Genomic DNA, 19,501 nt, shown 5'->3' with positions numbered 1-19,501 from the left:
TACTTAATAATATGGCTTTATACATCATTTAGATACAGAGGCTGGGGTGATCCTGAGTGCGGCGATAGAGCGCTCGTCCTCGCCTGCTCCCGTTAGTGCTGGCGAACTGGAGATCGACGCGTGGACGCGACGATTGCCTCCACTGGCAGTGCGGGGGGTACCACCGTAGAAGGCAACAGTCGTATACGAAAACAGGCTCGTCTTTGGGCCGGTAAGTCCGACGGTGGCTGCCTGATGTTCCATTGGTACATAACCGGCAACAACACGGTACTTAACCCGTTAACATGTAACGGCATCCAATTTGCATCTGACGGAAAATTACCCCCCAGCTGCCCCAACCCCACCAGTGGGACCTCCGACTTAACTCGGCTTTACGGCAGGGAAAAAAAAAGAAACCATATCCCTTGATCCGCCGCACAAGCTCCCGAGCTCGCGGGCATGGCGGAGGCGGAAAGCAATGGCTTCGAGTTCCTGTCGGATCCCGTGGACAGGTATGTTCCCTTCACTTTTCTTTCGCCTCTCCGTCCAAGATGCCGGCGGCGCCGTACAGGAAGACATCCAACTATTGCGGTCGCTTTGTTTTTTGGTAGATTTCCGCCGATGGATCTATCGCATGACAACTCCCTGGATTATGATGAAGGCGCTGAAGTTCTTATCCGTGCCCGGTCAGATTCCAGCATGGGCGACGCTGGGGATGCAGCGCTCACAGTGGATGCCGATCTGAACAGTACTCGCGAAGCCGTCGCCCTAACGGTGGCCCCTTCAGAGACATCAACAGGTTGGGACGATCCTCAGGCGCCTGGGTGGACAAGAAGGTATAACCTCTCAATCGCTCCGGTTTGCCCAGTTCGTAGTTGTTCTGAATTTTGATTTCCATTGCAAGATCTGACTGACAACCTATATCTGAAACTCCATATCACATAAAGCAGACCGCTGCCGCCGGAGATTATGAGGGGATTATTGGTTTGCGTGCTTGCTTCCGAACATCTGACAACCGTTGTTCCATCTACTGGATTCAACCCAAACACCATATGTGACTGATTCTCCTCTACATTGCAAATCTATCTTGATGAGGACTCTGCAGCCGTTCGTTTGCAAAACGAGAAAAGAACACTTGTAAAAAAACAGTTGGACGGCGAAGCAAGTCAAACTTTGGTATGCACGGCAGCTGAATCCAGCATTAGTGATGTGGGTGATGCAGCGGTGACAGTACAAGTAGATGTCAACAGCACTTCCAATGGGGTGGCCCTGTCACTGCCGAACTCAGAACATTGGACAGGCAAAGAAGATCCTCAAGCACCTGGCTGGACCAAGAGGTATACAATTGTGGATGTGTGTTTCTATTTCGAACATATGACAATTTTGAGTGGTCTGTACAATTTTATTCTTCAAAATTATAATGAGAAGTGCTGATTTCCCCCTAAATAACAGGAGTGTAGTTTAAGTGTTGATACCTTGTATTTCGTGATTATACGCCATTCAAAACTGTTTCTGAATTTACATGTTCCTGGATAATGCAGAGTATGTGTCAGTCATGCACCTGTTGAACGTCCACCGTGTGCTGGCAGAATCATTGCCCTAGAAAAAACATTGAGAAGATATGCAGAGAAGAAGACGGACACAGTCGTAGTTCCAGCAATAGGTAGCAATTTTGATTCACTTGGAGAAGCAATTGATTACTACAATCTCTATTCCTGGGAGACTGGATTTGAAATAAGGTATGGCAAGAGCAGGCTTAATGTGGAATGGAAAGAACAAAATGCATGTAGGAGATAGTTTATGGCTGCTCTGTAAATACACCACTAGAGTTCCATGCTAGCAAAATCTACACTAGGGCGATGTTTGATAAATTTGGTGAGATCATGTATGAAGCAACACAATACTGGAGTTTCTTAGATCAACAATGGAAAAACTGACCCCTTTAGCTTCTCAGCATGATGGTCTGGGTTTAGAACAGAATTGAGTTCAACAAGCCAAAAGGTACAGAATTGAGTGTGTTCCTGAACCGCAAAAGTATACGGGAGTGCTGCTGAAGGTAGCGCAGTTGGAAATTTCATTGGTTTAGCAGCTCCAGAACGCAAACGGTAGGCCGATTGACTAACAGCAACAGAGACAAGCCTCCATATGATGATCACGGTGCAAAGAGCAAAAAAAGTAAGTTTCTGCCTCATGTGGATACTGTTGTAGGATGTGGTACAAGCAAATGAACACGCTTCTGCAGTATATGTTGTGAACCAGGGCACAAGAGCACAAAATGTCTACTGTTAGACCAGAGTTAAAAACACTGCCTGTTAGAAAATACTCTTTAGTCCAGTAGTTAGCAAAATCGATGCTTCTTCTGGCTTGCTTATAAATATCTTGGCTATGTTTTACATTCAAGCTACCCATTAATTCTACCGTTTTTAGGACAGATGTTTGCTAAAATTATTGTACCAATTATTCTGGGTGATGTTCTATATGCTCATTGTTAAAACTTTATAATGAAAGTATTTTTCTTCTGAAGGCAATTTGTGCAGACATGATTACAAAAACTGGTTGGGGTTTTCCCATCCTAACAAATATTCACATTTTCCTTTGCAAAAAAAAGGATATTTCGCTTCACAAAAAAATTTACTTTCACCTCACTTGCCTCCATACATTTTTTATATAAGTTTCTAGTATTCCATATGTTTTATAAATCCTACCTTTTATTGCCACAATTGATAGGCGCGGCTAGTAGCACACTCGTGGATGTGCAAAGAAAATAATGGTCCTTGTTATTCGCTGCAATCATTTTCAGGGCAAGCCAAAAAGGAGTAACACACGGTTTTGTCTCTGCGAGTGCCCTGCAATGATACGGTTGCTGCGGTCAAACAACAATGGCTGGCACATAAGCGAGCACAGGCCATCGCACAACAGTTTCTTCGGTTCAACGAGCAATGCGCCTTTCAGCAAAAGGACCTTGAGGGAACTGTGTGGGGAAATCATCAGAGATCAGCTTCAGTTTGTTCAACATAATATATCATCTTATGTTATTTGAGACAATTAGTACCATCTAATGGTGGCTACGTATGTTCCTCGATAGTGCTGAACGTTCCTCGATAGTGCTGAACCTTGTAGTTGCAAGGTGATTTGAACAAAATGGATCTTCAGGTGCAGATGTTCCTAAATATTACTAAACCTTCTACTCCCTCCGTCCCAAAATTCTTGTCTTAAATTTGTCTAAATACGAATGTATCAAGTCATGTTTTAGTATTAGATACATCTATATCTAGACGAATCCAAGACAAGAATTTTGGGACGGAGGGAGTATAAGTCTTTTTAGAGATTCAAATAAGAGACTACATACGGAGCAAAATGAGTGAATCTACATTCTAAACTATGTCTATATACATCCGTATGTAGTCCATAGTGAAATCTCTAGAAAGACATATTTAGGAACGGAGGGAGTAGTTGTAAGGTGATTTGAACAAATGGATTTTCAGGGCAAGCTTCAGTTGATTTTCCTGAGCCCATTTTTGAAAAGAGTCTTTTCTAAAAATGCTTGGCAAGTGGTTCCCTGTACAGGTTGGCTGTGATGACAGTAATTCAGTGTGACTATATGATGACAGGTGGCAACATAATCCTGTTGTACTCCGTGAGTGCATCTCGTTTGATTTTCAAACTTCTTGGGAGGGCTCCCCACCGACGCCTGTACTTAATCAGGGGCTGCATTAAATAGGACACCGTATACGCCAGAAGTACCGCATGCATCCCATATCCTCACACGAACCAACGTCTATCGATTCCGGGATCAGGCGAGCTCGTCCGCGCCTGTGAATATTCGGGGTGATCCTTCTTTAAAAAAAAGACATATATGTTTCGAAATTGCTTCTTTGTGAATACCTGGACAGGGCGTAGATATGCAATTATTTAGTTTGCTATTATATTTTTATTTAGAAAAATGCAAGCTCACATCTTATGTTGTCAAAAGGCAACATTTATTGATCTTTTCATTATAAATGTTATATTTTCTTCATGCTTTTTAAATAACCATCTCTAAAATCCTGGCATGCCACTATTCCACATCATCAATAATGGCAGAGCACTTAAGTGCTCCATCCCGTGTATGTGGGATGGTAATAGTTTTGTCTAGGAGAGAGAGGAGATATGTGCCCATATTCACGAGTTCTATAAAAATCTCTTCTTGGTAGAACTTCACAGAGGATCGAGTGGTCCTCGCCAATAACATCTAGTGCAAAGAATAATGAGTTTCCAGCAAAACAAATGACAATATCTCCCCTGCGGCCCACTTCCTTGTGGGGGAGGTAGAGGGAGCTATCTCCTGATGAAATTCAACTCTGCCCCTAGGCCCGATGGTATGCCATCGGTATGGTTTGCCATCGGTCTTTGCAAATCACTTTTGGGATTCAGCCAAAATAGTAGTCTTCCACATGTTCAAAGACTTCTTGTAGGGACAATAGCTAGACACGAGGCACAGATTTGATGAGGTCCTTGTACTTTATGTGGTTATCCGCGAAGTTAAAGTTAGACTCCAAGGATGGATATTTCTTAAACTAGACTTTGAAAACAAAATACTTTGTGAGTCTAATCCATTGTCAAACATGTCTCTCATGACTAAATGTATTCTTTAGAGAGACTGGCTGCTAATTCTGCATGACTCGTTACATCTTTCATAGAATGTGTCATACACTCCTCGTGTGTGGCACTTACACATATATAAATTATTTACTCTCCATAACATGCCTCTTTTCCCGTTTTCCTTGCTATAGGCCACTATGAACGGCGTGTATGACCTCCAATTATTTTCCCTTTGAAGGGAGAGTCTGATTGGTAATGCGTTTTGGAACCACAGGCGTTTTAGCCCCACACAATGGACACATCGTCTCATCTCTCCAGGGCCATGTCGCTTCTGAACCTCCACACTGGAGGGTAGACGATCTCTAATTATCTGCCAGAGGAAGATTTTAATTTTGACCTGAATTCTCGGCTTCCATATATCCATTGCCTGAAATTTAGCCGCAGTACTGTGCAGGGCAGTATATAAAGAGCTCGCGGTAAAAGCACCAGACGATTCAAGCTTCCAATGGAAGGAATCCTCAAGGTTGGAGGGGCTAATAAGGTTAAGCAGGGCTACCAACTGACGCCACTCGTCCTGCTCTACCGTACCAATTGATCAGCGAAAGGAAGGTCTCCATTGTTCACCCCTCCAACACTCACTAACTAAGGCATTCGGATCTTGACAAAGAGCAAACATGTTCGGAAAATTTACTGCCAACGAATTGGCGCCCACCCATTAGTACAACCAAAACAACAAAAACAGCATCTTTGATCGTGAGCCAAGCATTGCATGCATGAATCTCCCGTGTTATTATTTTTTGAGTTGAATCTCCCGTATTTTAAGATGCATGAGCCTATACTATACAAAAATAAGAGAGTATTACGTGTACCCCTTTTGGGTTTTCACAATCCTAGCGAAAAATATCGTGACAAATTCAGTTTGAAATACGATAAACTATAGTACTACACAGAAAAAGCATCCGTAATTGTGTTCAATACTAATGTTTTCTTCTCATTCTGTTAAATGCCTAAGTCTTGTTGTCCACCCCTAATTAATCCACAAGAAACACAGGCTTAGCTATGTCGTGCAGGTTGTTGTTCTCCATTAGTAGTGAAAGGAAAGGAAAATTATTCCAGATGGATTAAAGATTCTAAGACAGAGTAGTAGCATTATTGGGTCGCAACGCTCACTGTTTATTATGTAAGATAAAGAGCTACCAAAGTATTTCAAGTCAGAGCAACCAATTCCACATAACTAACTTCCAGCTGACGACTGCGAGCAGGATATGAAAGCGCCCTTGCTCCAGTGGTGGTGTATACTGCACGATAAGGTATGGCGAGCGACCCGTCCCCAACCCAGCCCCTCCCGGCGCCGGCCACCGCGGCCACGCCGGCCACCAACCCCCCGCGCCTTCTGCTGCTGCCGCCCCCACCGGCTTGCCTGCCGCCGGACTTCACCCCGCAGGTGGTTCCTCTTCCTTCAGGCGCTGCGTCCCTGCCGGCGCATTTGGGCGCCAGATCCAGTTCGCCGGTCCGGCGGTCGCCGCCGCCCGAAGGCCTGGGCTCGGCGCTTGCGCTGGAGGAATTAGTGCCGGAGACGCCGCCTGAGCTCCAGGGCGCCCAGCCGCGGATCGCATCCATCGTTGTCGTCCCGTCGCCTCGCAGCCATGGCGCCTCCTCCTCCTCCCGCAACGGCTCTTCGGCGGATGCAGAGCGTGATGTAGAGAAGACCGGCGAGGGATGGAAGCTCGTTTCCTACCGGCGTGGCCCGTGCCCCCCGCCCCTCCTGCTCAAGCCACCCCTCGACGACCTCTCCCTGTGTGGCTCCACGAAAGGTGCTGCCGCTGCCTCGTCCCAAGTCACCGTGCCGCGGCTTGCCGGGATCCCATCAGATGCTCCCGTTGCCTCCAGTCCGGCCACCGTGCTCACGGCTACACGAACGCTTGGCGCCCGCTCAGTTCTCTGAAGCTCCTGCGGCGGCCTGCTGCCGCGCCCCCAGCGGCTCCCTTCGCACCCAGGTCTCCTGCTCGTGGCTGGCCTGCCCCTCCGCAGGCCCCGCCGCTCTCGTCAACTGCATGGCCTCCACTAGGCACTACCGTTCGATGGGGAGAAATTTCGGCAGCTTCAGATGTGCAGCAGCAGCAAGGCCCTCTCTGCTCCGGCGACGCAGCGGTCATTTGGCTTGCGGGTGCGCAGTCCGATGCCTCCTGTCAGGTTGTGGCAGAGGTCCTTGCATCCACGATTGGCGCAAACGTCACGGATATCAGAGTCGTGCGGCAATCTGTGGCTAATTCTGCTGGCGTTCGTGAGGCTGCGACCTCCCGTGCTGCTTCCCCGGCCACGCGTGCGGCTTTGACCACGCTGGTGGGTGATTCTACAGCGCGTGACGCTCTCCGCCTCTCTCCGGCCAGGCCCGTGCTTCCCTCGCCGTCTTCATCTGCATCGCGCCCTCCAGGATACGAGGCCTCCCCCGTGACGAGCTCCGCTCCACAGACGCCGCCCTTCCTCACGGACGCTTGTCGCACCCCCTGCAGTACGGCTGTGGAGGATGTCGTGTCCCCTACAATCGAGACGGCTGTGGTCATCACGTCGTCTCGTGCTCCTACTCCAGTGCCTCCCTACGAAGAGGTGGTGCCACAGGTGCTGGAGCCTATGTTCCAGAGACAACAGGAAGCCTTGCTCCCCTCTCCGGCTTGGACGCCTCCTAGGCCACCGGCTGCGCGGCGCAAAACTTTGGCGGGTGTGACCATTGATCGCTCGGGTTGTGGCTTGCTGATCAAGCGATCCAGCACTAGGCTGTCGGCGAAGGCCCGTGCTCGTGCCCCTCCTGTTGCACTGCAGGCAGAAGCGCTGATTTGCCGCAACCTTGGCATTATTAAGGATGGTCGGGACATCACCGCTGCTGCTCTGGATGCGCTCAAGAATCTGTTCAAGGAAGAGATCTCCGACTCGACAATGGTGGCTTTGAGGAAGCTGTTCAAGCTAGACGATCAGGAGGCGGAGGCCATTGAAGATGCCTTGGTCAGCCACGGTGGAGAACATGCTCTTGATCATGAGGAGGCGGAGCAGCATGCTGCTAGCTGAGCACGATGACGCTGATGCGGCCCAACCTCAAGAGATGCATTAGTTTTAAATGTTAGAACAACCTGTTAACATTTTGTGTTGGAACGTGAGGGGTCTAAATTGTTTGGATCGTTGAACTACTGTGCATGAGACCATTGCGGCTTCATCCTATCAGATTGTGTGCCTGCAAGAATCCAAGTTAGACAATGTCGACAAGTTTACTGCTGCATATCTGGGAGGTTTTTGCCTTCGTAGCTTTGCCCAGTTACCGGCTGTGGGCACCCGTGGAGGCATTCTGATGCTCTGGGATGATTCCATCATTGGCATCAATGACATTGTGGCGCTGGAATTCTGCCTCTCCGCCTCAGTTACCCTGCGTGAATCCAGCACCACCTTCAAGATCACTACCGTCTATGGTCCTTCTACCGCCTCGAGAAAAGATGTTTTCCTTGCCGAGTTGATCACCCAAAAGCCTCTTTGTGGATCCAAGTGGCTGGTTCTAGGTGATTTCAACCAAATTTATAGGGCCCGTGACAAGAATAAGCGCAACATTAATAGAAGCCGCATCACTCGTTTCCGCAACGCCCTTCAATCCTGTGACCTCAAAGAGATTCACCTCCAAAATCATCGTTTCACTTGGAGTAATGAAAGGATAAATCCTACCTTATGCAAGCTTGACTCCTTTTTCTGCAACGCCGAATGGGACATCCATTTCAACACCCATGTCCTTCATGCCTTATCTTCGTCACTCTCGGACCATTGCCCACTCTTGCTTGCCAATGATTGTGGCCCTAGAAGGCCCCGGAGCTTCAAATTCGAGAATTTTTGGCCTTCCCTACCACGGTTCAATGAGATTGTGCATAAGGCTTGGAACGAGCATTCGGTGCACACCGAGCCTTACCAAGTGTTATTCCATAAGCTCAAAAAGACCGGTGTCCGACTCTCTGAATGGAGTAGAAGTCTCTTCTCCAAATCCAAACTCCATCTTCATGCTGCGCTTAGGATAATTCTTGAGCTTGATGTGGCTCAAGAATCCCGCACCTTAAACCATGCCGAGCATGATCTCCGAGATCGGCTCAAGAAAAGGGTGGTAAGTCTGGCGGTCCTTGAGCGTTCAAGAAAGAAGCAATGTGCCCGTATTGCCAATTTGCGGGAGGGCGACGCCAACACCAAATACTTCCATAGGCGCATCAATGCTAGAAGGCGAAAAAACCATATTCTCCGACTGAAGCATAATAATGGTTGGGTTACCAAGCATGAGAGGAAGGAGGAAATCATTCTCGAACACTTCTCCAGCGTCATCGGAAAGACAAATGCTAGAAAAAAAGACTTCAATTGGGATCACTTTCATTTTGAGGATTGCGACCTTGGCAATCTTGATGATCCCTTCACACTGGAGGAAGTCCACAATGTCATCAAGCAAATGCCCAATGACAAGGCCCCCGGACCGGATGGGTTCACCGGACTGTTTTTCAAGTCATGTTGGGGCATTATTAAAGAGGATGTTATGCGGGTGATCCATCAATTTGGTAACCTCCATGTGGCCAATCTCCATTGGCTTAACTCGGCGAACATTGTGCTCTTGCCAAAGAAAGATGGGGCGGAGGGAATTGGTGACTACAGACCTATTAGCCTAATCCATGCCATAGCCAAGATCATTGCCAAGTTGCTTGCGGTCCGCCTTGGGCCTCATATGGACAAGCTTATCTCCAAGGCTCAAAGCGCTTTCATCAAGAAGAGAAGTATCCATGATAACTTCATGTATGTGCGCAATCTTGCTCGCCGGCTCCACAAAAGCAAAACTCCATCCATCCTTCTCAAGCTTGACATTCGGAAGGCTTTTGACTCCGTACGTTGGGATTACATTCTTGATCTCCTCCAACGAAGAGGCTTTCCTAGCAAATTTCGTGAGTGGGTTGCGGCCCTCCTTTGCACATCCACTTCCCGGATTCTACTCAATGGTGTTCCCGCCCCCCCTATTAAGCATGGCCAGGGCCTTCGCCAAGGAGACCCGTTCTCGCCCCTATTGTTCGTCATCGCCATTGCCCTCTCCAACAAGTGTTAGATTTGGCCACTGCTCATGGCTTACTCCATAAGATTAGAGGTCGTGGGGCTGTTTGTAGGACCTCACTCTATGCTGATGATGCAATGGTATTCATGGCACCGATCAAACAAGATATGGACAACCTGTCGTCCATCTTGCGCTGCTTTGGTGACGTCACCGGTTTAGAGACAAACTTCCAAAAGAGCTCCTATGTCCCCATCCGGTGTAGCAACCGCAACCTAGGAGAGATCCTCCATAACTTGCCGGCGACCCGAGCTCACTTTCCCATCTGTTACTTGGGCCTACCACTATCCATATGGCAACTCAAGAGAGCAGATTTTCAATTCCTTGAAGATAAGGTTGCCGCAAGGCTGGTACCTTGGGATGGGAAGAACGTCACCACTACGGGTCGTGGTAGCCTTGTCAAGTCGGTGCTCACCTCGCAAGTCATCTACCATGCCACTCCACTTATCATCCCGCCACTCGTAATAGAGAGCATCACCAAAATCGAGAGGGCTTTCCTTTGGGCGGGAACAGACAAAATCACTGGCGCAAAGTGCAAGGTTAATTGGGCTACTATGTGTCGACCAAAGCATCTTGGTGGATTTGGTGTGCTTGACCTTGACAAGTTTGCTCGGGCCTTGCGTTTGCGTTGGCTTTGGTATGAGTGGAAAGACCCGGACAAGCTTTGGGTGGGTATGGGGAACCCATGCGACAAGGTGGACATCAACCTATTCTACGCCTCTACCATCATCTCAATTGGCAATGGTGATATTGCCCCCTTTTGGGGTTCCCCTTGGCTCAATGGAAAGAAACCGAAGGACATTGCTCCTCTCATTTACTTGGCCTCCTCGCGAAAAAATTGGAAAGTCAAGGAGGCCTTGGCGGATGATGCTTGGATTCGCAAGATAAACCTCAATATGGTTCTGACCATGGAGCACCTTAGACAATTTCTCACACTTTGGGAGCAAATTCGCCACACCCACCTACGCGAGGATGCCATCGACGAGATAGTTTGGAAGCACTCAACAAGTGGTTTTTATTCGTCGGCATCGGCTTATCACGCACAATTCATTGGATCTATGGGCACCACCTTCCACTGCTACATTTGGGGCGCTTGGGCTCCGCCGAAGGTGAAATTCTTTGCTTGGCTTGCAACCCGTAATAGGATTTGGACGGCTGACAGACTCGCTAGGAGGGGTTGGCAAAATTGTGGACTGTGTCCGCTTTGCCAGCGTGTGCAAGAAAATGGAGCCCATCTTTTCTACAAGTGTCGCTTCACCCTTAGGATTTGGAACCTCATCAAAAATTGGCTTGGTCTCCATATGATTGACATGTCAACTTGGGACAATTTGCACTCTCTCTCGCTTTCGTGGAGAAACATGTCTGGAAGCAACATCCCCAATAGAAAGGCCATGGCATCCCTCACTATGCTAGTTGGGTGGACCATTTGGAATGAGAGAAACGCTCGTATATTCAGGCACAAGTCAACACCTGCGCCGGTCATCTTCGACACCATCAAAAGAGAAGCTAGACTTTGAGTTACTGCGGGTGCACACAAATTGGGTAGCATAATGCCGGGAGAGTAATGGACCTCATGTAATATGTGTGGTGTAACAAACAAACTCTATTCTCCTTCTTAATTAATGGATGAGGCAAAGCTTATGCCTCCGTTTCGAAAAAAAATATACTGCACGATTTCTTCCACATGCATCCCAGTTCTATCCTTGTTGCACGCGCATGGTAGTGGTATCTTCTCCACATTGACATTAGTAAAGCAACTTCAGCTCTTGGTAGAATAGTGAAGACTATTGCTAGATATTTTTTATTCTCACTTTGTTTCTTTCGTAATCTTGAACAAGTAGGTGTCCACAAAATTTCATGAAGATATACAGTACCACATGATGCAGATGGATGACTCGAATGATATGGTCTCAAGGATGAGCTCCTGCAGATTTATACATACGAGGAGTTGTACTTGCAACAACAAGGCCGCAAGGAGGACTAAATACTATCTACTTCCACGTCAGGAGCAGGCCCACCATGATCATGGTATATTTTATCAGTAGTCTTTAATCCAGTAGTAATGTGCCAGATCAGCTATTTGTTTTTTTTTAACAGAAAGACTATAAGGAAGGCCCTTACAGTATAATTGGTGCAGCAAACCCAAATTTAAAGTACCATGTCTCGAACCTAGGTGGGTGGGAAGCCCCTTTGCATCACTAGGCTATGTCTTAGTCTGCTATCAGCTGTTTGTCATATGCATGCCAGTTGTGGGTATGTTACATTGACGATTTTTATCTTTCTTTATTTCATCAGGGGTAATCTGATGCAGGCTAGCGTTGCTCATCCCTCTTATTTCTCGGTCCCCCCTCTCTCATTCCTCTTATTTCTCGGTCACCCCCCCCCTCTCTCATCCTCTCTTGTTGTGCCGCGGTGACATCAGCCACAAAGGTGCCACCCCATCCTCGCGGACTGTGCTGCGACAACTCTTTCTCGTTCCACCATTTTCCTCCCCCCAATGTCAGTGACAATGACCATGATGTCTCCTTCTCCTCCTTCATCTCCCTCGCCTCCTCTTTATACCCAGTCTTCCAAATGACCATCTCCCTTTTTCCCATGCCAAGCTTATCCCTCTATGCAAAGGGTAACAATGACCCCGCCCTCACTTGCATTTTTTGCTTAGTTAAGGGCATCTCCAATGTGGGTCACCAAAATTCCCACAAATGCCAGACTGTGCCATCAGGACACTTTTAGCCATCCAAGACGGATCATCAAATTGGGGCAGACCAGTCTGGATGTTTGAAATTACAAAAACTGACCCCAAGTCGAAGGGGGTGGGGTGGGGTGGGGCGAGCTTTGGGGGAATATGGACGTCTGGCGTGTCTGATTTTGACACCTCGGACCCACCCAAAAACCCAACTTGAAACTCGCATATTTTACCAGTCCTGATCTCCTCGTCCGCCTTTGAAGACCGATGTCGCCCCCGTACCCTCTCAGATACTGACTAAGCCTTGTCAAACCTCCGTAGATCCACCAATGCGCCTGCCCGCCGAGGCCCACACCAATGTCGCGCTAAACCGGATTCGGGCGTAGCCCAGAGGTACCCTCCGCCCTATTGACGCCATCCATGGCGGACACCGAAAATAACAACTGTTGGGTCGAAAGCCATAGTGAAATTTCTTGACGTTGTTGTTTTTTGTTTCTTTGAAGCAAACAGAATGGATTCTTAAGAGGAGTACTTCTGAGCCGAGTTCATGGATTCTTCTACTTCGGATGAGGAAGTTGTCTATGAAACGAAGTTGATAATGATGATTCTTGAAGAAATGGAGCGTGCGGAGGGGCATGTTCCAAACTTCAAGGGTTCACCGGTGGGGCTTCAAGTGTTGAGTAGGCGTCGGACACGGGGCATGTTGCTCTCTATGAGGACTACTTTGCCTCCGATGCGCTGTTCGAACCCTATTTTTTGGCGTGGATTCTGCATGCAATGACCATTGTTCTTGGGCATCATGCAAGTTGTCAGGTCTTATTATGATTACTTCAAGCTGAAGAAGGATGCCATTGGCCACCATGTGTTCTCTGATATCCAGAAGTGCATGGCTGCATGATTATGCATAACATGATTGTGGAGGATCGGGTGAGGCAATTTGCCATGATCTGGATTTTCAGCAGATGGGTTATCCTATCCATCTTCACAGCTAATCCATCAATGTTTGAGCAATTTTATGAAATGCATCATCAGGTTTGAAATCGAGGAACTCATACACAGCTGTAGAATGATCTAACTGAGGATTTGTCGGTGATTCAGATGAACAGTTAGAAATGAGTCCAAATATGTTGAATTCAAATTTGAACGATTTTATTTCATATTTATGTATGGATAGCAATGTCTTTATTTGAATTATTGTTGCATTTGAATATTTAACATTGAGTTATTGATGGAATTTATCTTTGATTATTTCCAATATTTCGAGTATCAAAAAGGAAGGGGGCGAACATTTGGTGATCACGACTAGATGGCCGACGCCCCAATGGAGGTCCGCGGACACTTCCGGATTTGCAGGCAGAAATTTGGTGATCCATGTTACTCAATATATACTCGCCCTCGAGGCTCAATAATACATCCATCATATTCCGTCAATCCCTCTCTCCCTTCTAACATTGTATCAGCTTTACCTCGGTCCTTAACCCTAGCCGCCGCCGCTTCCGCACCCGCACGCCGCCCCCGGGGCGGTCGGCCTCCATGACCGCCGCTGGGGGCCGCGCCGCCTGTACCTAAGGTTCATTCACCGGTCATGTTGACCGGCTGCCCTAGAGAGTCTTTTTCCCGAGCCTTTACTTCGAGTTTTCTCTATCTTGTACGTTATCTTGATCGGCGTTTTTTTTGGTTTTCCGATCTATGCTTGATCAGTTTGCGTCGCCTGCCACCGCCGTCAACCCCATGTGCCTCTACTCCGACATCGGCGTGACCGGCAGGCTTCTTCACCGACCCGACGGCTTTGCGCAGCAGGCAGCCCTTCACGACCGTCATCCGTGCGCCGTCCCGCTCGTCAATCTACACCGGCCGTCACCGCCCTCTCCGACGGGACACATGCATCGCCCTGACCCGGCGGCCATGCGCCATGTGGCAGCCCATCAAAGCAATCTTTCGCGTGCTGGCCCTGTGGTCTGCCTCGCCGGCCTCGTCCCCGGCTGTGTCCGGCTCGTCGGCTACCTCAGCTCAGGCGCCGCTTCTACGTTGGTCGCTCGGGCCTCGCTTCTCGGGCGTCAGCGCTACTTTGGCAGCCCGGGTGCCGGTGCTGCCGCGCTCATCCGCACAACGTCCCATGCTGTCCGTCACCGCTGGCTTCATCTCGGACTCTGCCGCCACCCCGGCTCCAACGAGTGGCATCCCCGATCTCACGCGTGATCGGCTTGATCACCCGCTCGCCGCCGCGATCCGCCCCATCTACGCCGCGCGATCGACCAGGCCCATCGGTGGCGCGTGCCTCCACAGGTCCCGTGAAGATCGTCCCTGAGTTCAGCGCGCCCCTCCATCTATCAACCAACGGGCTGCCGCTCACCATCGGGCCGCAGCGCCGCCGCCCCGTAGTTCTTCTCATGTCTGCATGGACTTGCACATCGCCGTTGCGTCACCCCTTTGGGCCGTAGTGCCGTGAACGCGGTCCCAGCCACCGCATTGAGGCCATCCACGCGGTTGCACCGACCCACGCTCCGCCGCTGCGCCACCCCTTCGGGTTGTAGCGTCGCGGCCCGCGGTCCTCGCCGACGCCCCGAGGTCTTCCACCGTCGCCCCGACATCCCCGCCGCCGATGCATCACCCCTTCAGGCCGTAGCGCCGCGGCCCGCGGTCCACTCCGCCGTCATCGCACATCGACCTCCCGTGGTATATGTCACACCGCCTCCCCTATAGCGGGAATGCCATCGTCTGCGCCGGTCTTCGTCACATTGTTAGGGTTCCTTGCCTACTTTGAGCACCGCCGCCGCCGCCATCAGGCCGCCACCGCTCTTCTTCGGCTGCCACTGCTGCTACCCCCGTAGCCGCTGCCGCCCATCCACCCCCTTCGTCTTCGTCCAGCACCAGCCCGTCGCCAACATCGCCATCATCTACCCCGACCACTTTGTCTACTCCGACCACCGTTGGTGACATCGGCCCCCATGCCGATTGGCGCCACAACCGTCGTCGAGTCTTCTTCTCTGTTGGCTCTCCGATTCCTCGACATGGCGTACAGCTCGTGGAGGTCCCTCGTCTCCGCATGCCCGGTGCTGGCAACACCGATGCGTGCCTTCATCCATGACGTGTCCACGGGCCTGGCAAGCCTGGTCGGTGCTTCGTCAACTTTGTCTTCGTCCGTCTACGCATGGCCGCTCCTGGCAACACCGACGCGTGCCTTCGTCTACGACGTGTCCCCTGGCTTGGCAAACCCTGCGCGACCCGTCGTCAACACCGTCTTCTTCCCGACGCACCACTACTTCGACACCACTGCGCCTATGACTAACATGACGTCTCCTTGCGCCCGCGGTTCCATGACGACTACCTCAACACTGGCTACCCCGACTCGATATCGACCGCGGCGTTCTTCGCACGGCTACCTCGACCACGGCTATGGCACCCACGCTCTCGGCTACCTGGATAACGACACAAAAGGCTATCATCCGCTTGAGCAACTCGTCTGCTTCCTCTACAGTCAAAGCGCCCGCGGTGCGACACCGTCCATGACGCTCCCGCTACGACTGCGGGGGGATGTCAGCCCGTCGGCTGTTATTCTCTCTAGTCTAACCGTCCACGACGCTCCTGTTGTTCGCAACGCTACCGCTATGATTGCTGAGGGATGTTAGAGATATATTTGGGCTACATGTGTTTGGTAGTCTAGGATTTGTAATCCGTCTTCTACCTTATCTCCAGGAGAGGCTTCTTGCCCTTCAAGTCTTGTACTAAATATATACTCGCCCTCGAGGCTCAATAATACATCCATCATATTTCGTCAATCCTCTCTCTCCCTTCTAACACTCTTAATGCCACGAGTACATTAGAGTTGAGAGTTTTTTCGTAAAGAAGTGGAGACATATTAGGCTCTAGAAAACATGTGTCAAACTGATTAGGCTTCATGGGTTGTTCATGCTTCTCTTACTTCTTGTGCGACATATTTTACAATCACATGGAGTGTTCTCTGCTCGCAAAGCCGCACACGTTTCAAGAACACATGAGGCTCAAAGCGAAAGAGAGCAACTTGTTCCAAAGAACCCACGTTTAGCTCGATTCATTGAGCGGTATTGATCTCCACGTGCTGCTCCAATGGTTATGTATGCTGCATGTTTCTTCTCGACGCCTCCCCGTCCTAGTCCTATCCTAGCTGCACTCACAGGAGAAGACAGTGGTCTATTTGCCTCACTGACATTACTAACGAAACTTCAGCTGTTGGTATTTTAGTTAAGACTGTTGGTACATATGTCTCACTCTCGCTTAGTTTCTTTCCTTATCTCTAGCAAATAGGCTTCTCAAAATCTAAGTATTGTTATATTAACCTGCCATGCAGTGATGAATGGCTTGAACGGTATGATCTTCAGGATGAGCTCCTACAAATTTATACAGACGAGTTCTACCGGCAGCAAGGACTATGATCATAGAGAGAGACTCCAATAAGCCACCTACTTCCACATCAGGGGTGGGTCCACGCTAATTCATGGGTATTCATTCAAAGACCCATTAATTTTGGTGAAATAACTAATATATTGTGTGGCCTAACATACATAGTATACAAACATAGAGAATCAAGGATGTACGGGAAGTAAGTTTCTTCACATACAGTCCACCAACAAACATTGGTGCATTTTGTTCCCAAAGCCGAAGAAGGTTCACCACATCCAACTTAATTACCCTCAGAGGTTTAGTGGTTCATGGACTCCTTTAGGAGACTCGGTGTGGCCGTTCGTCTAGAGTCACATCAGTGACACTAATAGGGGATGTATCACATAGTAACAGGAGGTGAGAGTGTGGCTAGGGTGACAAATGATGGGAGAGGAGAAGAAGGGAGGAGAGGAGCTTGGAGAGGAAGAAGAAATGGGTGGAGGGGGCGATGCTACTGTACCAGCTCTCCCCACTTACGCGATCCCATCAGTGGCGGGCATCTCGTAGGATCCGCCACTACTAAGTGTTGCAAAGAGAGCCTTGGCTCAGTGGTTGGGCATGCGGTTGTGCAGCCTAGCGACCTGAGTTCAATTCATAGAATTGACAGGTGATGCACAGGGGTTTCTGGGTTTCCCCCGTTTATTGAGGATCAAGCTTAGTGTGTGGTGGAACCTATCATCAAGAAATATCTTGATACTCATTTAAAAAAAATCCGAGGACCATGTTTATCTTGATACTCATACTAAAATTGCCGTATGCATCCCTGGTTGGTGCAGAGGCCGGGAAGTGAAAATCTCTCCCATTTTAATGGCAAGGCTAGCGCTCGGGCGACTCGGGTGGCTCCAACCCTAGCCGTCGTCGGGGCCTAGCCCATCCTCCTCCCCTCCTCCCACCGCCGCCGGCTTGCGCCCGGAGGCCGACGGTGGTGGCGGGGGCTCTTCCTCCCTCCCGCGTCTCAGGGTGGCGGGACCCCACCATGCGTGGAGGTTCGGCCAATCTACAAGCGACAGCGTTGGCTTTTACGGCGACGGCGGTCAGCCTTGCCTCGGGCCACGAGCGGCTGCTGCGGCCGCTGGCCTGGATCGGGCGGCAACGCGATGCGGTCTTCGGCGGCATGTCATCTGGCTTTAGATTGGCGGTGGCGTCGAGGGCCTGGTGGACTGCTTGGAGGCACCCATGGCAGATCTGTTCTGGCCGTGTAGCCAGTGGTGGTGGTCATATTCTTCGTCGGCGGTGGCCGGCCAGAAGCTTGGTGATCGGATCTCGAGATCCATCATCTAGTCCCGGCTGGGAGTTGGGGAGACATGGTTGTCGGTGAAAACCGAGCCGACGGCAGGCGATGGCGGCTTTCTACGCCGTTACCTTGATGAAGGCATCATCATGTAACTACTGTCGACCCACTCGTGCTGCTCCGGGGGAAACCCTAGGATCTAGTGTTCCAGATCGGACGATGGCGGCACTACGGTGTCGTTTCTCTCTTGGGTGCATCGTTTGTGGAGCAGCGCTGGAAGTCAGAGGCAGGAGGTGGAGCGGCTTCGTCTTACACGGAGCTTCCGTGGAGATGCCAAGTCATGCCTGACCGACAGGTGCTACGCTTGGTCATGCCTGGTCGGTAGGTGCTACGCACGACAGATCCTCCAAGGACTTCAAGCTGTGTCGGCTGGTGATACTTGGCAGCATCGCGCTAAGGTGTATCAGTGGCGACCGCGACGTGTTCAGCTGTTTGCGCGTAGGGAGGAGGTGCCGTTGGGCGCCGTGGTGGCATCGACGATAGCTGGACCGAGCAAGGTTGATGCATCAGTACAGTTCTGAAGATGCAGCGATGGCAGTTGGTGGCGGCGGCCTCTGAGAGCATGTCGGACCAGTGTGTGCCCCAGACCCGGCAAGTGGCTAGGTTGGGGTCTCAGGTCTTAGATGTTAGGCTTGGCTGTGATGTCTGTTTGGTATTAGGCCGAGGCTATCTGCGCCCCTTCATCAAGTGGATAGGTGTAGCGACAGTTTGTTGCTTAGACGGCGGCTTTAGTCTTACTGTTGTATCAATTTTGTAAGGTCTTGTAAGAAAATAGTTAATAAAGTTGCCGTATGCATCGTCCAGATGCAGAGGCCGGGGGTCATCCTCCTTTTTTAAAAAAACTAAGTGTCGTCGACTGCGCCCCGCGCGGAAAAATGCCACGTAGCGGGCGAAAACAAATACCCGCCACTATTGTTTGTCCTATCAATGGCGGTGACATAAAAGTACCCGCCACAACAATGTTCTGCCAACTTTGCCCCGCGGGGAAGGACATATTGTGGCGGGTTACTAGAACTTCCCTCCACTGCTAGGCTAGGCACTATGGCGGGTGACTATTTGCGCCCGCCACTAAACACTTTTCCCAACGACTCCCAGAAGAATTTATGAGTGGCGGTTAACTTTCGCCCGCCACTGTAGATCATGTAGCTGTTGCAGGCGGAGTATTTTACCCGTCATTGAAACTTTTTCAAAATAGTTATGGCGGGTTTCTGACCGCGCCCGCCACTAGTTTGAGCTCACAAATAGACATTTTTTCAATAATGTTTCCAGCGACTTAAGAATATAGTGATTTAAACGCTTTTATATTTCTTTACAGAGTTTTTTGTGTGTAGAGATGGCATCAGCAGCATGCATAATCCTTATGAGCAAACAGAATTGCGACCACCACATCAATTAGGGTTTTTTCTAGACGATGAATTTGGAACATTATTGCTAA

At 49.8% G+C, this 19,501-nt stretch overlaps 1 protein-coding gene across 2 annotated transcripts; it reads left to right on the top strand.

The window, feature by feature from the left end:
- The first annotated feature begins 383 nt into the window (after nucleotides 1-383).
- On the top strand, nucleotides 384-1,792 carry LOC119340823. 2 transcript variants are annotated; one of them, XM_037612729.1, is made up of 4 exons: nucleotides 384-491; nucleotides 591-815; nucleotides 930-1,316; nucleotides 1,521-1,792. In XM_037612729.1, the coding sequence occupies exons 1-3, from the start codon at nucleotides 439-441 to the stop codon at nucleotides 1,039-1,041; spliced, it is 390 nt and encodes a 129-aa protein (XP_037468626.1). In that variant the 5' UTR covers nucleotides 384-438; the 3' UTR covers nucleotides 1,042-1,316; nucleotides 1,521-1,792. The 2 variants fall into 2 exon arrangements, with proteins under 2 accessions (XP_037468626.1, XP_037468625.1); XM_037612728.1 differs by having other exon boundaries at nucleotides 927-1,316.
- The last annotated feature ends 17,709 nt before the right edge of the window (nucleotides 1,793-19,501 follow it).

The sequence above is a fragment of the Triticum dicoccoides genome, chromosome 7B, assembly GCF_002162155.2.
Source record: "Triticum dicoccoides isolate Atlit2015 ecotype Zavitan chromosome 7B, WEW_v2.0, whole genome shotgun sequence".
NCBI lineage: Eukaryota > Viridiplantae > Streptophyta > Magnoliopsida > Poales > Poaceae > Triticum > Triticum dicoccoides.
The sequence above is the reverse complement of the archived record's forward strand: the minus strand, read 5'-3'. Positions and strand labels throughout refer to the sequence as shown.